Here is a 20,330-nt window from a genome sequence, read left to right on the forward strand (position 1 = left end):
ATTCTTGCCAAGAAGATGAGAAGGTTTTATTTTTTGATCTAGAGTCTTGAAGAAACCTGCTACATTTTTTGGATCCAAGCAAGTATTCTTATTTGAACATGATCTATTTGTTTACCTTATAGCCAAACAGAAAGAGTCCAACGAAAAGGCTGTAGAGGTCCGCTGTCAGGATGCCCAGGTTGACGGAAGTGGCACTAGTGACTCTAATCACCAATGGCATGAAGCTGTACAGGCAAAACATACACAGGGCAAATGCCACGAACAGCAGGGCTGTGGAAAAAAACATGGAATATCTAATATTAGGGCAAGAAAACATAAGACAAAGGAGTTTGAGGCTTAGCTGTCATATAAAACTCCCTAACCCTTTAACATATTATGTACAAAGCCCCTTGTTAACAGTCAGCATTGCAAATGAGACCATAAAGCTCTCTCGAAAAAAGAATATAAATAGCAAGTTGTGATGTAGATAAAGGACCTCAAAAAATCCAACAAGGTATTGGATGATCAAGGTCAGAAAATCCTGCTTATGGTGTGACAGTCCATTGCTCTTAATCACCCCTTGCTACGCACCCTGCCAGGACAGAGTGATGCCTGTGATAAAAGGCCAATAAAGGCAGAATCAACATCTCATGTCAAGAAAAATCACTCATTATCTTTTCTTTGCTTTTGTTTGGTTGGACATGATTCGTATAATTGGATTCAGAATAAAGTATCTTTAAAGACATCAAAGACAGTTATTAGGTCCATTGTATTTTGTTCATCTCATTAAATTAAGTGCTCCGAGGCAGCACAATATAATTATCCTTTTTAGGACAGTGCTTGCCACGTGGATGTTGACTACATTAGCAGTATCTCTGCTTTGCAACTACTTCTTTAATCTCATCCCATACTCAACACACACACACACACACACACACACACACACACACTTTCTAGCAATCTAAGTTATTTTTATTTTTATTTATTTTTTTTGAGACAGAGTCTCGCACTGTTGCCTGGGCTGGAGTGCAGTGGCGCAATCTCAGCTCACTGCAACCTCCGCCTCCCAGGTTCAAGTGATTCTCCTGTCTCAGCCTCCCGAGTAGCTGAGATTATAGGCGCCCGCAACCATGCCCGGATAATTTTTTTTTTTTGTATTTTCAGTAGAGACGGGGTTTCTCCATGTTGGCCAGGCTGGTCTCGAACTCTTGACCTCATGATCCACCCACCTCAGCCTCCCAAAGTGCTGGGATTACGGGCGTGAGCCACCGCACCAGGCCTGCAATCTAAGTTATTTAATTGAATTAAATTACCAACCATGGTAGACAATCTTCCATGACACCTATGTACTGTTTAACTTCTCCCCACCCCATCATTAAACCAGGTTCCAATCTTTTCTGACTGTCCCGTCACCATTTTCTTTTCCTTTATTTATTTATGCAGAAGCCTAGGAATATCAGATGACAGGAGCAATGGGAGGTGAGGGAGATTTCACACCATTAATGATTCAGGTTAATGCTTCACAAATTATATCAAGCAGACAACCTTCGCAAGAAGTTTGAGGACCCAAGACACAGATCTAATTGAAAGCTGGTTTGACCAAAGGTCAATCTCCAGTATTGTTCAGGATTCCTAGTAACCAAAGGCTATTCCTGCAGGTAAAGATTAACAATTAACTTTTATGGAAGCTTATCTACCAATTTTCAGAGAAAACTCAATGTAAACCACTATAGTTGATATGTATTAAATCACTCCTGGATTTTACAAAGACGTCTAAATATTATTAAAATAAAGCACATATTTCTAGATGTTCATTTGTTTGTTAAAGAATGCTGACTAAAAGGAATTATTTCTTTACATACCAATTTTCCAGTCCCAATGAATGCTGGCAATATCCTTATATTCCACAATCAATCTAAGATTAAAACAAGAGGTCACAGAGAGGTCCACATACTAATTTTCACTATTTTATAAGCATTTTAGTCACTATACTTCAGCTAAAGTGAGGAATTACATGGACATTTGAATTTGTCTTAGAATATAAAAATAATGATCTTTAATAAAAATGACAAAGAATAAAACCAAAGGAGTTCATAAAGATATGTTTGACTCCCTCACAGGTGCTCTGCAATAATAGTCAAGTATAGGAGGAAAATATGATATTATGCTTTGTTTTTGAATAAGCTTAGGAAGTTAATGTGTTAATATTTTCTGGAAATAACTAAAAAAACTCCTTACTGGCAAATGCCTCTACCACATGGTAATCAGGAATCCTAAGCAACACCCATGTTTAAGAAAATAGGAAGTAATTCTTGATGTTTTAACAATCCTCTAGCAGACACTCAGCAACTTATTAGGTAATGGCAAAACCACAATTACTCTTGCATCCACGTAATACTAATTCCAAATGTGAATTTGGGCCAAATAAACAATGAATATTAGTAGTTATCATCTATAATATATTTGCTTATTTTGTCTTTAGAAAAAAATTGTAGAATCTTACAGCTGTATACCACTGATAATTGTTCCAAACAGGCCCACCATTCCTAAAAACTCCTGTCTGCTCAGCTTCTTCACGATGTATTCCTCACAAACATTCGAAATGGCATAGAGGGAAGCCCCAAGAAGGACCAAGATGTCACCAATCAATACATCACTCCCTGCAGGAAGACAAGCCACAGAAAGCAAAACACTGTCAACAGATGAACCTCCACAGCGTGCCTCCAGGCGGTCATCTGACTCGTGTTCATTTAAATGACACTAAAGAAGAAGAAACTGGTTACTAGAAGTTTATGTGTGAGAGTGTGTGTGTGTGTATGTGTGTGTGTGTGTATGTGTGTGTTTGAGACAGTCTTGCTCTGTTGCTCAGGCTGGAGTGCAGTGGCGCAATCTCAGCTCACTGCAACCTACACCTCCGGGTTCAAGTGATTCTCCTGCCTCAGCCTCCCAACTGGCTGGGATTACAGGCACCCTCCATCATGCCTGGCTAATTTTTGTATTTGTACTGGTCTTGAACTCCTGACCTCAAGTGATCCGCTCACCTTGGCCTCCCAAAGTACTGGGATTACAGGTGCGAGCGACTGTGCCTGGCCTAATTTTTGTATTTTTGGTAGAGACCGAGGTTTCACCATGTTGGCCAGGCTGGTCTCGAACTCCTGACCTCAGGTGATCCACCCACCTTGGCCTTCCAAAATGTTGGGATTACAGGTGTGAGCCACCGCACCCAACCTGGTTACTAGAAGTTTAAAATCTCTTACTCTTCTCACTTTCTGGTGCAATTCTGCTGTAATTTTTCATAATTTAACTCCTCAGAAGTCTAACAGGCTAGAAATTGATGATATATATGATAATGTAAGGCCTCAGAAAATGATTCCATGACATGACAAATTAATGGAGTTCATTGAAGGGGTAGGTCAATTTGAAAAATGGGAACCTGCTTTCAAAGTAATTTTCCCTCTCAATCCAAAGAGACACTTAACTCACTTGTAGACTGGGTGAATTCATAGACCTTAATTAGATTTTATACTATCAACTATAATTTTCTCTCTCAATCCAAAGAGACACTTAACTCACTTGTAGACTGGGTGAATTCATGGACCTTAATTAGATTTTATAGTATCAACTGTAATTTTCTCTCTCAATCCAAGGAGACGTTTAACTCACTTGAAGATTGGATGAATTCATAGACCTCAATTAGATTTTATACTATCAATTGAATTCAACACAAAGTGTGGCAAAGTGTTCTCACCTACACAGTGACTTAAAAAGAAATACTCCAGTAAACAAGTTTCTTTGTTGATTGATATAAAAGTGAAAACATAAACAAAACTCTGCTGTGATTGAAGCACAAACATGTAACACTGTCTCACCTGAATTGTCTTCCCTCCCTGCTAGTATGTCTGCACCAACCATGGTTCCTACACCCAACAGACAGACAGCCACGGCGATGAAGTGGATCACTCTGTATCTTGCATGAAGAATAAACCATGACAGAGCCATCAACACAGGAATCCCAAAGCAATCCAAAAGCTGCATGGAAAGAGAATCAACAGTTTAAAACATATCTCTCATTAGCTAAAAGATGGGTAATTAAGAAATAATAGGAGTCAGTATTTATAATAGGAGTCAGTATTTATTGAGCATTTATTATTGCCAGCCCTGTACTAAGAGCTTTACCTGGATTCACTCATTTAATCCTCACAACAACTCCATGAGACTGAAATTACAATCCAATTTTATACATGAGAAAATGAAGATACAGAGAGGTGAAATGAGTTGCCAAAATCACATAGTTAAAAATGGGATGACAGCTGGGCACGGTGGCTCATGCCTGTAATCCTAGCACTTTGGGAGGCTGTGGCGGGCAGATTGCTTGAGTCCAGGAGTTCGAGATCAGCCTGGGCAACATGGTGAAACCCTGTCTGTACAAAAAAAAAAAAAAAAAATTGAGTGTGGTGGTACACTCCTGTAGTCCCAGCTACTTGGGAGGCTAAGGTGAGAGGATCACTTGAGCCCACAGTTCAAGGATGCAGTGAGCTGTGATGGTGCCACTGCACTCCAGGCTGTACAACCCAGAGAGACCCTGTCTCAAAATAAATGAATACATAATAAAATACAATGGAAGAGTCAGTTGCTGTATACAAGAATTCTGCTGAGGGCCTGTGCACTTTACCTCTATGCTCCCACCTGTGTATATCTTTTATTTTATTTTATTTTATTATTATTTTTGAGATGGAGTCTCGCTCTGTTGCCCAAGCTGGAGCGCAGTGGTGCAATCTCGGCTCACTGCAACCTCTGCCTCTCAGGTTTAAGCAATTCTTCCTGCCTCAGCCTCCCAAGGAGCTGGGATTACAGCCGCCTGCCACCATGCCCAGCTAATTTTTGTATTTTTTAGTAGAGATGGGGTTTTGTCATGTTGGCAAGGCTGGTCTCGAACTCCTGACATCAGGTGATCTGTCTGCCTCGGCCTCCCAAAGTGCTGGGATTACAGGCGTGAGCCACCACGCCTGGCCCTGTGTGTATCTTTAAGTTCAGTAGACAAACATTCCTTCCTACCTGCAACCATTTACTCAGTCAACAAATATTTGTTAAACACCTTGCATGTGTGAGACACTGTGAAAGGAGCTAGGAATAGAGGTGAACAGGACAGAGCAAGCTGTGTCCTTAGGAGCACACAAAGCTAGAAAGGACATGGAATAAATAATCACACCACCAGATATTTCACTGGAATCGGGCTAAGCGCTACAAAGAAGCACGGGTTACTGTGAGAGAACAGACACCATCTCCCTGACAAAGCGTCCAACCCCACCATGTGAGACACACTCGTGCTCACGGCAAATACTCTTGCTCATCCTCCTCACATGCTCCCCCTCACCTGTTGATACTGGGTCCAGAAAACACTAGCTATACACCTGATATTGCTCATCTGGAAGGTAGAGGGATTAAGTGTGCCAAAATTACAGCAGGTCCAAAATTGTTTGCAAGATAAAAGATAAAAAAAGAGAGTGCACTTGCTCAATTCTTAAATTCACAAATTTAATGTGCATTCAAGGATAAAATATATTCAAGAGATTCTTGATGCATTCCAATGTATTTCTTTCAAGGAAGAAATATATTCCTTATACCAGTAATTTCCCGAAACTGCTGTTTTATTGCTCACCCTTTTGTTGTTTCAAACCTTGTCCCTGATTCTCTCTGTATCTGTTTGGTCTTGAACAAGACAGGCCCCTAAATCTCCAACAGCCCATTCGATCCTGTCCACAGTTGTTTACTGATTGCCTTTCACTGCAGTAGCATCAGTGGAGTCCAACGCATCATGTGTAGGAATGGGCATCTTGCCTTCTTATTTATTCCAGCTGCAGAACTCTAATCTCCTAAGTGCTTTATTCAGCCTGCCTGAATAACAAGACATTAAACGATGCAAATGATAATACCCTGTCCCTGAAGACACCAGCAGAATCCAGCCATAACGGCTTAACAAAATCTCAACTACATTCCTTAAACAAAAAAAGTAGAAAAAGACATTCTAAGAACTACCACAGAAGAGTCCCTTGTGTCTTAAAATCAAACTTAAATTTGCTCTATCTTTAACAACTTTTGTTGGGCAATGAGGGAGATGCCCATGTCATGATCAGAGCTCCAGAAACCTCAGGCCCCGGCCCCACGCTGACCAGCTAGCTGTGTGGCCCCAGCCAGTCACTCTCCAAGTCAAAATATAAAATAAAAAGATCAGACGAAATGATCACACAGTTTCCCTCCGACTCTAACATTCCATGACTTCTCATCTGATATCTATCACCTTTAGTCATGTGAACCTTCTTTTCAAAATGTATTCTTGGTGGCCGGGAGCGGTGGCTCATGCCTGTAATCCCAGCACTATGAGAGGCCAAGGCCGGAGGATCACTTGAGGTCAGGAGTTCGAGACCAGCCTGGCCAACATGGCAAAACCTCGTATCTACTCAAAATACAAAAAAAAAAAAAAAATCAGCTGGGCACATGCCTGTAATCCCAGCTACTCAGGAGGCCAAGGCTGCAGTGAACCAAGATTATCCCACTTCACTCCAGCTGGGTGACAGAATGAGACTCCACCTCAAAAAAAAAAAAAAAAAAAAAAAAAAAAATTAGCCAAGTGTGGTGGCGCATGCCTGTAATCCCAGCTGCTCAGGAAGCTAAGGCAGGAGAATCACTTGAACCTGGGAGGCGGAGGCTGCAGTGAGCCGAGATCATGCCATTGTACTCCAGCCTGGGTGACAGAGCAAGACTCCTTCTCAGAAAAAAAAAAGTATTCTTGGTGATGGATGTCTTCTCTGTTTCAGTTCGAAGAGTATCAATTTTATTTTTAAAAATTATTGTATAGTCACAGTAAGCAGAGTACTAAGACAGACCCTGCGACATGGGTATAAAAACAAGTTAGATCATATTAGAGGTACAATAGAGTATAGAAGAGAAAATGAAAATTGAATTAACCTTTGACAATGAGGGGAGCAGGCTTCAAAAAGGACTGCATTCTGGGAAGAACAGAGCAGCACAGGGGAGAAGGAGCAGGCCATGAGTGGGAAATGGGTTGATGTGGCAGTAAAGTGGGAAGGGACATGAGCAGCAACCTAGGCCACATCATCATCTTCACGTGAACTATCCCATGACTGTTGGTAATTACAGAACCTTCTAAGGAATCCTTAAGAAGAAGGTTCAAAGACCACCTAATCCAAATTTCCATCCTTTTGAACTACCCAGGCCAGAGATTTACTCAGTTGGAGAACCAACTTGAATCATTCCTGTCACAGCTGTCGCTGCTGCTGGAGAAAACTTTACCTTGTTAGATGCCTTTTTTATAATATATTCTTTGCTAGGACTGTAAGTGCATGACTTTTGGCAACCAAATGCTTAGGTTTTTCTAAGAGGCTAGCGTGAAAGAAATTGTTTTCAATTTCTTTGAAATTGAAAGAAGGCATGAACTTCAGTCGCAACTATCCAACTGTAAGTGTTCTGTTTAACTGTGTTTAGGCCTCGCACCAATTCAAAACTTTTTATCATTATTAGTTAGAGATCAAAGTTCCTGGGAATTGTAATCAAGTAATTAAAATGTAGGTGAGATTATGAGAGTAGATGTGACAAGAAAATACCATTTTCTACATACTTATGTATACTTCATTAACCAACGCTAAAAGTACACTTACTCCTATTAGTGACAAACTTCATTCTCTAGGTAACTGCTGGGTTTAATTTTTACGAAACTTTAGGTTCTTTGTGTGCCTCCTATGGTGTCTGTCTTAATAAATCATTTCCTATCTCAGCTTTTTAACCCATACTGGTCAAAATCCAAGAGGTTTGCTGAGAACAATGCTTAGCACAATGTTACAGAAAAGAAAGTAGTTAATATAATGGTAGTAACATTTAATGTAGGTTCACATTAGAAAAATACTGAGTTCTCATCAATCCTTATATTTTCTATGCGAAATAAGTCTAATTTCAATTTTTCCAGTCCCTAAAATTTGGAGTCAAGTAAGAACATCTCTGTATTTTGTATAGTGAGAAAGGGACATATCAAAAAGTTATAAACTTCAAATCCCACATCTGATACACACTTTTTTTTATTATTTAAAAAAATGAAAAAAAGTTATAAATAAACTGTGACATCTAAACCTGGCATTTGAATCTATCTCACTTTCACCTCCACTTATAAAACATTTTGTAGTCAGTAATGGTGAGTCAGTGTTACGACACATCCCATAGTTTGCTAACATTAAGACAACTGAAATCAGTTGTCTTCAACTTTACAAAGTTGAAAACCTCTGCAATGTAGGAATATTTTTCTTTCAATGCAGCAAGAATAAACCTAACAAAGAAATAGGGATGGGAGTTTTAACTCTGGCTACCACCTCTCCCAAAAATGTCTAATGGGTTTCTTCCAATGGTTTCTTTGTCATGAATATCTACTATGCTTGCAAAGCTTCAACTTTCCTATAGAACAAAGGTATACTTTCATATGCCATGTTTGAGCAGCATAGAAAACAGAACACGTGTCAACACCATAGCATCAACTGCCAACTAAATATTTATGCTTATTTGGTAGGAACTGTTCTAATCTGCCATAGCAGTTTGGGGGCAGCTTAAGTTGTATACATTTTCACTAATTCTAGGAAACATTACTCATTAGAGCATATGCTCTACTAGAAAACAGCATCCACCTGTGTTTAGGTTTTCTTCAAGTGAATAGATTTTCAATAAAATTAGGTCAACACATATGACTTTGTGCTCTTCTTTTGAAGCTATAAAATCCAAAGTGGTCAGAGGGCTCCCTCTTACCTGGACACTGGTTAGAGTTGTGTACTGGTAGGCTCTGACGATCACATAATTAGCTTCCACATCTGCTAGTCCCAGCAGGATGTACTTCCACCATTTTCTTTTCAAGATTACTAAAAGGTTATCACTGCCTGGTTGAAAGAAATATGGGTTAGTACATGTTCCTTGCAAATGATACCATACATGTTGATTTGAAGATAAAAGAGTAGAAGCAAGAGTTTCTTGGTTTTTTCTTTTTGCTTCTTCTTCTTTTTGAGATAGGGTCTCATTCTGTTGCCCAGGTTGGAGTGCAGTGGCACAGTCTCGGCTCACTGCAACCTCTGCCTCCTGGGTTCAAGCCATCCTCCCACCTCAGCCTCCTGAGTAGCTGGGACCACAGGCGTACGCCACCATACCCACCTAATTATTTTTGTATTTTTAGGAGGGATGGGGGTCTCACCATGTTGCCCAGGCTGGTCTTGAACTCCTGAGCTCAAGTGATCTGCCTGCCTCAGCTTCCCAAAGTGCTGGGATTTCAGGCGTAAGCTACCACGCCTGGCTATTGTGTATTTCTAATGTGGCCCCCTCCTAGTTTCCATTCTTCATAACCCAAACTCCTGCAACAGCTCACCAGAGTTAGATTTTTTCCTAGTATGAAACCCTAGTTAAAGTATCATCAGAGACCAAGTGTTCAATAAAAGCACCAGAATGAAAGTAAGAGAAAAGTGGTTAAATTCCCTTTCCCAAATGGGCACAGTGGTGTGCACCTGTAATGCCAGCTACTCAGGAGGTTGAGGTGAGGGCGGAGGACAGCTGGAGCCCAGGAGTTCAAGACCAGCTGGGCTTACATAATGAGACTCCACCTCTTTAAGAAAAAAAAGAGGGAGGGCGGGGCGGGAGAAGAGCATTAAGGAAAACAGCTAATACATGCTGGACTTAATACTTAGGTGATGGGTTGATAGCTGCAGCAAACCACCATGGCACGTTTATCTATGTAACAAACCTGCACATTCTGCACATGTATGCTGGAACTTAAAAAAATAAAATAGTTTTTTTTTTAAATCCCTTTCCTATCATAACAGAAACAAAATTTCTGGATATGAGCTTGTATGTCGCCACTTCTGACAAGCCACGGACTATCCTAGGAAATGAAATGTTTTCCTAGAAATTAATTGGTTATTTAACTTCTACTCACGGGCTTCTTCAAAGAAAAGTCTGCATGTGATCATTCTTTTGGAAGAGGTTTGCTTTCAAGTGAAAATTAAGTCCGCGATAAGCTTGAGAAAAGGCTTAGTGCACACTGAAGAAACACCTTTTATTCCTCCAAATTATATGTATTCAAATTAATTGGATTCACTACTTTGGAGAATCTGGCATCACAGGAGATGCAGAGTTGGCACATATATGAGAAGGTTTTATGGCAAGATAACTCACAAATAAATAAAAGTAGTGAGAATCATAACCAAATAATTATCAGTAAAATCCAGTTAGCAGGAACATCTTGAAAACACAGAATTAGGCCGGGTGCGGTGGCTCACACCTGTAATCCCAGCACTTTGGGAGGCTGAGGTGGGCAGATCACCTGAGGTCAGGAGTTTGAGACCAGCCTGGTCAACATGGAGAAACCCCATCTCTATTAAAAATACAAAAATTAGCTGGGCGTGGTGGCAGGTGCTTGTAATTCCAGCTACTAGGGAGGCTGAGGCAAGAAAATCGCTTGAACCCAGGAGGCAGAGGTTGCACTGAGCCGAGATTGTGCCATTGACCTGAAATCGTGCCATTGCATTCCAGCCTGGGCAACAAGAGCAAAACTCCGTCTCAGAAGAAAAACAAAAAACAAAACAAAAACACAGAATTAGTCTTCCTCAGCATCAAATGGCATAGGAAGCACCTAACAACCATCCCTTAGGGAGACTAACTGCACTGATACATTTGGGAGTCTCACCAAATTCCTGAAGGCCAATGCTTCCACAAAGAGCAAAGTCCAGGGTTATTAACCATGTACAGTTCCACTCCCAACTCTTCTTTTTTTTCCTTTGGAGACAGGGTCTTGGTCTGTCATTTGGGCTTGACAGCAGTGGTGCGATCTTGGCTCACTGCAACCTCAGCCTCTTGGGATCAAGCCATCCTCCACCTCAGCCTCCCAAGTAGCTGAGACTACAGGGACATGCCATCATGCCTGGCTAATTTTTGTATTTTTTGTAGAGAAGGAGTTTCATCGTGTTGCCCAGGCTTGTCTTGAACTCCTGGCCTCAGGTGATCCTCCCACCTTGACCTCCCTAAGTGCTGGGGTTACAGGTGTGAGCCATCACACCCAGCCCTAAATTTCAATAAAGACCTTTAGATAGCTGGTGCATGGGATGAAATAAATTACTCTAATTTCCTAAGTGTGCACAGTGCTGTCCTTGTTCACTGGATTCACTAACCTTTGCGAGGCTTTTTCTTCTGCTATGTCGGCCACACGATTCAAAAGCAAGTAGTAAACTTAGAATCAGACCTTCAAACCCCTTTACAACAAAGGGTTAAACTAAAGTTTTAAAAAATAATGAAGCTGGACAGGCACCTGTAATCCCCGCACTTTGGAAGGCCGAGGCAGACAGATCACGTAAGGTCAGGAGTTCGAGACCAGTCTGGCCAACATCTCCACTAAAAATATAAAAATTAGCTGGGTGTGGTGGCACGTGCCTGTAATCCCAGCTACTAGGGAGGCTGAGGCAGGAGAATCGCTTGAACCCAGGAGGCAGAGGTTGCAGTGAGCCAAGATCACGCCACTGCACTGCACTCCAACCTGGGTGACAGAGCAAGACTCTGCCTCAAAAAAAAAAAAAAGAAGAAGCTGTAGCTACCAGGAGTTTGTGGGGAGGGAGGGAGGAATGAATAGGTGGAGCAGAGGGATTTTTAAGGCAGTGGAGCTGTTCTGTTTGATACTGTAATGGTAAATGTATGCATTGTACATTTGTCAAAACCCATAGAATGCACAATACCAAGAGCGACCCCTAAGGTAAATTATTGACTTTGGTTAACAACAACGTATCTGGCTGGGCCCAGTGGCTCACACCTGTAATCTCAGCACTTTGGGAAGCCAAGGTGGGAGGACTACTTGAGCTCAGGAATTCGAGACCAGCCTGGGCAACGTGGTGAAACCTTGTCTCTACAAAAAATACAAAAATTAGCTGGGCACAGTGGCTCACGCCTATAATCCCAGCACTCTGGGAGGGCAAGGCAGGTGAATCACTTGAGGTTAGGAGCAAGGTAAGACCCAGACTCCACTAAAAATACAAAAACTAGCCAGGTGTGGTGGTGTGCACCTGTAGTCCCAGCTACACAGGAAGCTGAGGCAGAAGAATCACTTGAACCCAGGAGGCGGAGGTTGCAGTGAGCCAAGATTGTGCCACTGCACTCCAGCCTGGGTGACAGAGCGAGACTCTGTATAAAAAAAAAGAGAGACCTGAGCTACACGTGCAACTGACATTCCATTTACCATCTTTATTTAGTTGGAAGTAAATATTTTGGAGAGTAAGGTTCTTGACTTTAAGTGTTTTTAATATCATCTTAATATTTTAAAATATTTTTAGAACTGGGGGGGAAAACCTAACTTGTAATGACATTTACACTTTTTAGGTTGGGTCCAGTGGCTCACACCTGAAATCCTAGCACTTTGGGAGGCTGAGGTGGGCAGATCACTTGAGCCCAGGAGTTAGAGACCAGCCAGGACAACATGGCAAAAACCCATCTCTTAAAAAAAAAAAAAAAATTAGCCAGGCATGGTGGCACACTCCTGTAGTCACAGCTTACTAGGCAGGCTGAGGTGAGTGGATCACTTGAGCCTGGGAGGTCAAGGCTGCAGTGAGTCGAGATTGCACCACTGCACTCCAGCCTGGGTGACAGAGTGAGATCCTGTCTCAAAAACAAACAATAACAACAACAACAACACACACATAAAAAAAAAACCACTTTTTTTGGGACAACTTCTGTGTTACAAACAGTATGGTGCTACTTACTTTAATCAACAATTTCAGAGAATTGTGCATAAGTCTCCAGTCACTACTTTCACAGAATTTAGAGGTGTCATACTTTTCTAGTAATTTTTATGAAGATAATTTTGTTGAAAAGATAATTTCCACATTTGACATACCTGATCGAAATGCCAGCATCACTGTATAAATTAGGAACAGCAAGCAATAATTGATAAAGCTCTGAAGCATGGGGGTGTTCACTTTGTATCTTTCTGCCAAATACTGGCTGGTGATGGCTGTCCCACATATACACAAGGACAACATCTGACCCAGGGCAATTGTTTTCAAAATATTCCTAGAAAATAAGGGAAGAAATCAGAATAGCATGCAAATAAGTTATACCTTACACACACACACACACAAACACACACACACACTGCTAAACACAAAGGGAAATGCTAATTATTCCAGGTGGTTCTTCATTTCATGAAATAAAAATTAAAATGTTAGTTATTGAAGGACTACATTTTTATTCTCTATTTTTCTGATCCCCTCCATTCCCACAAAAGCATATTCCCCCATTTCACTGAACATCCATTTAGAGATCATTTTGATTACTCAGCTATAACATATACTTTGTAAAGTGCGTGCGCGCACGCGCGCGTGTGTGTGTGTATGACTTTTTTTTTTGAGACAGGGTCTTGTTCTATTGCTCAGGCTAGAGTGCAGTGGTGCAATCACAGCTCACTGCAGCCTTGACCTCCCAGACTCAAGCAATCCTCCCATTTCAGCCTCCAAATAACTGGGACCATAGGCACATGCCACCATACCCAGCTAATTTTTGTGTGTGTGTGTGTGGAGATGGGGTTTCACTATGTTGCTCAGGTTGGTCTCAAACTCCTAGGCTCAAGGGACCCTCCCACCTCAGCCTCCCAAAGTGCTAGGATTTCAAGGGTGAGCCACCGTGACTGGCCCTTACCCTGCATTTCTAACATGGAAACTAATTAAAGAAACAAGTTGACTGAGACAGAAGAGGCTACAATAATACCTATTTTCTGGATCAGATAATTGGATAGATAGCAATATGGTTAACCAAGATCCTAAAGGCAGAAGGAAAAGGCATATCTGGAAAGGATAATAGCTCCATTTTGGACATGCTGGATTTTGTTTAATTATGAGACAGCCAAGAAGAAATGTCCAGTAGGCAGCTTGGAGCTGGAAGAAAGGATTGGATTGGAGAAATAAACTTGAGAATCATGAGCATAAAGGTGGTGGCTGAATGTGGGGACATAATGAGATCACTAAGGCGTATAACTAAAAATTGGGAAGAAAAGAGCAAAAAAGAAATGCTGTGGGAAACAGCAATATTTAAAGGGCTGGAGAGGCTGGGTGCGGTGGCTCACACCTGTAACCCCAGTACTTTGGGAGGCCGAGGCAGGCAGATCACTTGAGGTTGAGTTCGAGACCAGCCTGGCCAACGTGGTGAAACCGTGTCTCTACTAAAAATACAAACATTAGCGAGGTGTGGTGGCAGGCGCCTGTAATCCCAGCTACTCGGGAGGCTGAGGCATGAGAATCACTTGAACCCAGGAAGCGGAGGTTGCAGTGAGCCGAGATTGCACCACTGCATTCCAGCCTGGGTGACAGAATGAGACGACAAAAGGAAGAAAGGAAAGAAAGAAAAGAAAAAAAAAGAAAAGAAAAGAGCTGGAGGGGAAAGACTCATTAGAGATGGAGATAAGAGGGCATGGCCAGAGAGGTAAAGGGAGAACTAGGAAGGAAGAAACAATCTGGAGGCCTAGAGAAGATGGTGTTTCAAAGAGGAAACTTTTTCTAAGCATTCTTCCTATCCTACTCTCATTCTACCCAAATCCAGTCTCCACACTGCAGCAGGAGTGATGTTCTGAGTGTTAATATGATGAGATCATTTCTCATGTCTAAAACCTTTCGGTGGCTGGTTCCTCTCTGGCCTTAGGTGAAAGCCACACTTTAAAATGGCCTACAGGCAACCCACCCTCTGAATCTCCAGCCTCACCTTGAACTATTCTCACAGCTTATTTCATTTTCAATTTTTAATATTTCTTCTAACACACAACAAAGTATGTATAATGTATAATCAACATGTATCCGTGTATCTATCACCTCAAAAAATAAACAATTTGCCAGGCACGGTGGCTCACGCCTGTAATCCCAGCAACTTTCGGAGGCTGAGGCGGGCGAAGTCAGGAGTTCGAGACCAGCCTAACCAACATGGTGAAACCCCATCTCTACTAAAAATACAAAATTAGCCGGGTGTGGTGGCATGCACCTGTAGTCCCAGCTACTCAGGAGGCTGAGGCAGGAGAATCGCTTGAACCCGGGAGGCGGAGTTTGCAGTGAGCCGAGATCGTGCCACTACACTCCAGCCTGGGTGACAGAGCAAGACTCTGTCTCAAAAAAAAAAGAAAGAAAAAGAAAGAAAGAAAGAAAGAAAGAAAGAAAGAAAGAAAGAAAGAAAGAAAGAAAGAAAGAAAGAAAGAAAGAAAGAGAAAGAAAGAAAGAAAGAAAAGAAAGAAAGGAAGGAAAAGAAACAATTGTCAGCTGGGCATAGTGGCTCACGCCTGTAATCCCAGCACTTTGGGAGGCCGAGGCGGGTGAATTACTTGAGCCCAAGAGTTTGAGGCCAGCCTGGGCAACATGCCGAAACCCCATCTCTACTAAAAACACAATAATTAGCCAGGCACAGTAGTGCACGCCTGTAATCCCAGCTAGTGGGGAGGCTGAGGCACAAGAATAGCTTGAACCCAAGAGGCAGAGGTTAGAGTGAGCTGAGATCATACCACTACAAAAAAGAAAAAAAGAAAAGAAAGAAACATTTGGCAACATCGAGGTATCCCACCTGTGTTCTCTCTAATCTCTTAGCCCTCTTGAGGTAACTAATTAGAACTTAGTATTTATTATTTTCATGCTTTTCTACATATTTTAATATTTATGTAAGTATCCCTAAGCAACAAATAGTATTGTTTCAAAATTTTATACAGACGGCATCATACTGTATATACTTCTGCAATTGTGGTTTTGATCAACATGGTTTGAGAGGGCCATCCATATTGATATATGAGTTCTTGTTCTTCCTTTTCAGTACTGTATAGTACTCTACCACATGACTACATCATGCTTTATTGATCCATCCCACTGTTGATGAATATTTTGGTTGTATTCCTTTTTCTTTTTTGTTTTCATATGTCTCTTGATGTAATTTTCTAAGAGTTTTTTCTAGTTTTTATCCAGGTGGTAGAAATGGATTACAGATGGTGAGGTGTGGTGGCTCATGCCTGTAATTCCAGCACTTTGGGAAGCTGAGGAAGGAGGATTGCTTGAGCCCAAGAGTTCAAAACCACCCTGGGCAACAAAGTGAGACCCTGTCTCTATTTAAAAAAAGTGGGAGGGGGTGCGGTTATAGATATGCTGAGATTTAATCTCCTCAGTACTCAGGATGACCTGATGGGAGCCATCTAAGGCATCTGGAGAGATTCCAGCCAGGTGCATTCTGCTGGGAGCAGGAAACTCAGAGTGTCCTACAAATATAATGACTTTCTATTTCTATAATAAAGTTTAAAGGAATCACTTGCTCTGGAGATATATCCAAGAACGGAAATGGACGAGATGGTGTTTGTTCTTAGGGCATGAGCATCTTCAGTTTCGTTTTCCTAGATTGCTCTCCAAAGGGTTATATTACTTCATGTAGCTGAGTCTGGTACTCTCAAAAGTAAGGAATCTCCACTCTCCAAAGGGAAGGTGATGATGTCAAGAACTGGCCAAATCCAAGGACATTGTGTTAGGTTACTGGAGGAAATTTTCAGCAAGATGAGCAAAATGTTAAGGATTTCCTCCCCTACAGGTAGCATTCTTCCTAAGCATGCTCTACTAGGCACCAGCTGATGAGCTAAACCAGATCCAGAGTTGCTATCTCCTTCTCTTGTGCACACTTCCTCTTGAAGGAGTCATGGTTTGCATTGATTCGGGTCTGAGGCTGCCCTATCCTAGACAAAGGAAATTCACCACTTAGTCCGGTATAGTGCACCAGGAGTCTCCAGGAATGTGGGGCCAAAGCCAAAGGCTGAAAAAGTTCATTCATTTTGTGTCATTATTCCCAGCCATATGCTTCTCTCAGGAACCATGTGGGGAGAGGTACCTGGCCGAGGAAATGGTTCCGATTTCCCTATATTTCATTGTTCAATTAATACCTATCACAGCTCACAATCTCAATAACATGATCCTGACAACAGCCCTGAGAAAAGTACTATTGCACTCATGTTACAAATGGAGAAGATGACTCAGAGTGGGTCCAGAATTCACCCATTGTCATACTGTCATACTGTAAAAGGCAGAAGAGATCAGTGCTCCTATTAAAAGACCAGATCACAGGATTCAAATTTGCTTAAAGGTGGCTCACACCTGTAATCCCAGCATTTTAAGAGGCCAAGGCGGATGGATTACCCAAGGTCAGGAGTTTGAGACCAGCTTGGTCAACATGGTGAAACCCCGTCTCTACTAAAAATACAAAATTTAGCTGGGTGTGGTGGTACACGCCTGTAATCCCAGCTTCTCGGGAGGCTGAGAGAGGAAAATCGCTTGAACCTGAGAGGCAGAGGTTCCAGTGAGCCAAGATAGTACCACTGCACTCCAGCCTGGGCAAAAGAGTGAGAGTTTGCCCAAAAAATTTAAAAAAAAAAAAAATTGGGAGAGAGAGAAAAGAAAGGGAGAGAGAGAAAAGAAAGGGAGGGAGGGGAAGGAAGGAAGGAGGGAGGGAGAGAGGGCTCTAAGGAAACTTCCTCTCTTCCCTGGAAGGAAGTCTCAGAATTGCAGAACCTTGGCCCTAACCCACTTTAATCAAGGAGACTGGGGCCCAGAAGAGAGTAGTGTTTTGCCTAAGATCACACAGGAGCAGTGTTAATGCCCAAATTTCCTGGCCATTAAACATCTGCTATCCCTCCTACAGCACACAGTCTTGGGATAACAGGTGGGTCATCCCTCACAGTTGGTATCTTCCTACGTTCTATATCTCTTTCTCCTTCCTGTCCTTCCCCTCATCCCTCTCTTCCCCTCCTGTATCTCTCCATTATGATTTTGTAACAGAGTTTATATTAGAAAACCCCTTCAGGCTGGGCGCAGTGGCTCACGCCTGTAATCCCACCACTTTGCAAGGCTGAGGCGGGTGGATCACTTGAGGTCAGGAGTTCAAGACCAACCTGGCTGACATAGTGAAATCCCGTCTCTACTAAAAATACAAAAATTAGCTGGGCATAGTGGCAGGCGCCTGTAATCCCAGCTACTCGGGAGGCTGAGACAGGAGAATTGCTTGAACCTGGGAGGCAGAGGTTGCAGTGAGCTGAGATGGCGCTACTGCACTCCAGCCTGGGCAACAGAGCAAGACTCTGTCTCAAAACAAAACAAAACACCCTTCTTCAAAGCATCCCTGTACCTCGCCTTGCTGTCAGGAAAGAAGGAACCTGGCCTGATCTCTCTCCTCCCAGTAGTCACACTGCTTCCCTGTACATCATGGGGGAGTTGGATGTCCAAAGTACCAGGCACAGAAACCCTAACCAAGTGGCTGATAACCTAATCAAATTGAGAGCATTTTTCACATCTCATAATGGACTTGAAAGCAATTATAAATCTGAAATAAGTGAGAATAAAAAGTGTGGAAGCATTAAGCCCTCTTCACAAATTGACAGAATTCCTACAGTAAGCTCATATCTGCATTCTAAAATAGCACAATTAAGCAAGCTGTCCTCCAACTATAAAGTAAAACTATCTTCTAAAAAAAGGAGAGTCACAAATTGAGTATGGAGATTTAAAGTTACAGGAATGCACTTCTCTTGGCTCCAAATCATAATGACCTCATCTATAATAGAGGAGTAGGAGAGCAAGAGTGAGAGAGAAAAGCTGGCGGGGAGGGGGTAGGAAATTGAACAAAGGAAGAAAGAAGACAAGAACACTCAAACTTATAGACACTGAAGGCCTCAAAACAATTTTAGTTACTTATAGCTCCACTTTCATGTTTGTATAAATTTGTACAAGGTCCTGGTTCATGTGAATTCTGAACAGAGGAACCCTCTATACCATAACAAAACCTGTTCCTGTTTAAGCAAAGCTGCCAGAAGAAACATGCATCTGACCTTGGGATATATCCTGTCTCGGTTTTTCTAACGGAACCTCCACTAAAATGAACTTCAATGGCAGGATATGATCCAACTCCAAGACAAATTTCCCCAAGGCAGCTTCACACTGGGGGCCAGGCTACCAGAATACACAGCAAACAAGAGTTATGCATCACTGAGGGAAGGAGTGGACAAACAGGTAGAAGACGGGCTGAGTAAGGTCACTTCCAACCACATTACTGTTAGAATCTATTTTATAACTTTAAGAATTTAAGGCATGAGGCCAGGTACAGTGGCTCATGCCTGTAATCCCAGCACTTTGGGAGGCCAAGGCGGGCGGATCACTTGAGGTCAGGAGTTCAAGACCAGCCTGGCCAACATGGTGAAACCCCATATATTTTGGAAAAATACAAAAAAAATTAACTGGGTGTGGTGGCACATGCCTGTAATTCCAGCTACTCGAGAGGCTGAAGCGGGAGAATCACTTGAACCCAGGAGGCAGAGGCTGCAGATCACACCACTGCACTCCAGCCTGAGCAACAAAGCGAGACTCCATCTCAAAAAAAAAAATGTAAGGAATGAAAGAAGAAAAGATCATGAGGCACTTTACTTCCCTCCTTCTTTCTTCTAGGAAACTTAAAATGTATATCGTAACCTCCCTTCCATTCCAAAATAGATACTTATGTACCTGATTTCCAATGAAAATATATTTTTATTTACGTCTTCAGTCAGTAAGCTCCTCAGTCATATATTCACCAAAGTTCAATGGTTGTTAATATGTGCCAAGCACAAGGAATTTAGAATTAAGACTCACCTATCTTCTAGTCCCAGACCCTCTTTCTTCTCCCCAGAACACATCGGGGAGCTCCACTGTGTGCCCCCACAAAATACCACAACCCTCCATCACAGTACCCACCACACCGCTTATGACTGTTCTTTCCCCAAAACTCTAAGCTCCAGGAGGAAAGGGACATTATATTCTCCATGATTAATAGTGCCTGGCAAATAGGGTATTTGCTATTGTTGAACAACCTCAGAAGTTTTCTGTGTGAGGAGTCAGACAGACCTCACAACACAAAACCACAATAAAATGAGAAAGCGTTAAAATAAGAGTTGTGCATGCAGCCAAGGAGAAGGAAAGCTCAAGACGTCCTGGAGAAGGTTCACAGAGGAGTCAAAACAATCACATACCTGAAAGGTATTTCAGGAAGATTGAGGAATGCAGGAAAGGCCATAATACAAGTTTGTGCCTAATTTAAACACTAGTTTTACATTATATATATATATGAGACACAATGATGGGATGCATTCATATACATATATATAATATATATATGAGACACAATGATGGGATGCATTCATTTCTTTAGCTCTTCTTTATTTACTATTTCAAATTAGATAGGCAGTCCTCTACTGATTATATATTTAAAAATCACTGGGCTTTAAAAATAACACTGACACCAAGACCCCA

The 20,330-nt window shown here is 41.9% G+C and overlaps 1 protein-coding gene across 2 annotated transcripts in view; it reads right to left on the minus strand.

Annotated features, from left to right (window-relative positions):
* Positions 1-20,330, minus strand: part of SLC35F2 (solute carrier family 35 member F2) — a 70,687-nt gene that overhangs the window by 11,868 nt on the left and 38,489 nt on the right. For both annotated transcript variants that reach the window (XM_003828347.5, XM_034933626.3), the window contains exons 2-7: positions 12,896-13,071; positions 8,785-8,912; positions 3,849-4,008; positions 2,483-2,639; positions 1,842-1,894; positions 116-270 (exon numbers count right to left, since the gene is read on the minus strand). In XM_003828347.5, coding sequence (XP_003828395.1) covers positions 116-270; positions 1,842-1,894; positions 2,483-2,639; positions 3,849-4,008; positions 8,785-8,912; positions 12,896-13,071 — 829 coding nt within the window. The remainder of the gene's footprint in view (positions 1-115; positions 271-1,841; positions 1,895-2,482; positions 2,640-3,848; positions 4,009-8,784; positions 8,913-12,895; positions 13,072-20,330) is intronic.

This window comes from Pan paniscus, chromosome 9, assembly GCF_029289425.2.
Source record: "Pan paniscus chromosome 9, NHGRI_mPanPan1-v2.0_pri, whole genome shotgun sequence".
Lineage (NCBI taxonomy): Eukaryota > Metazoa > Chordata > Mammalia > Primates > Hominidae > Pan > Pan paniscus.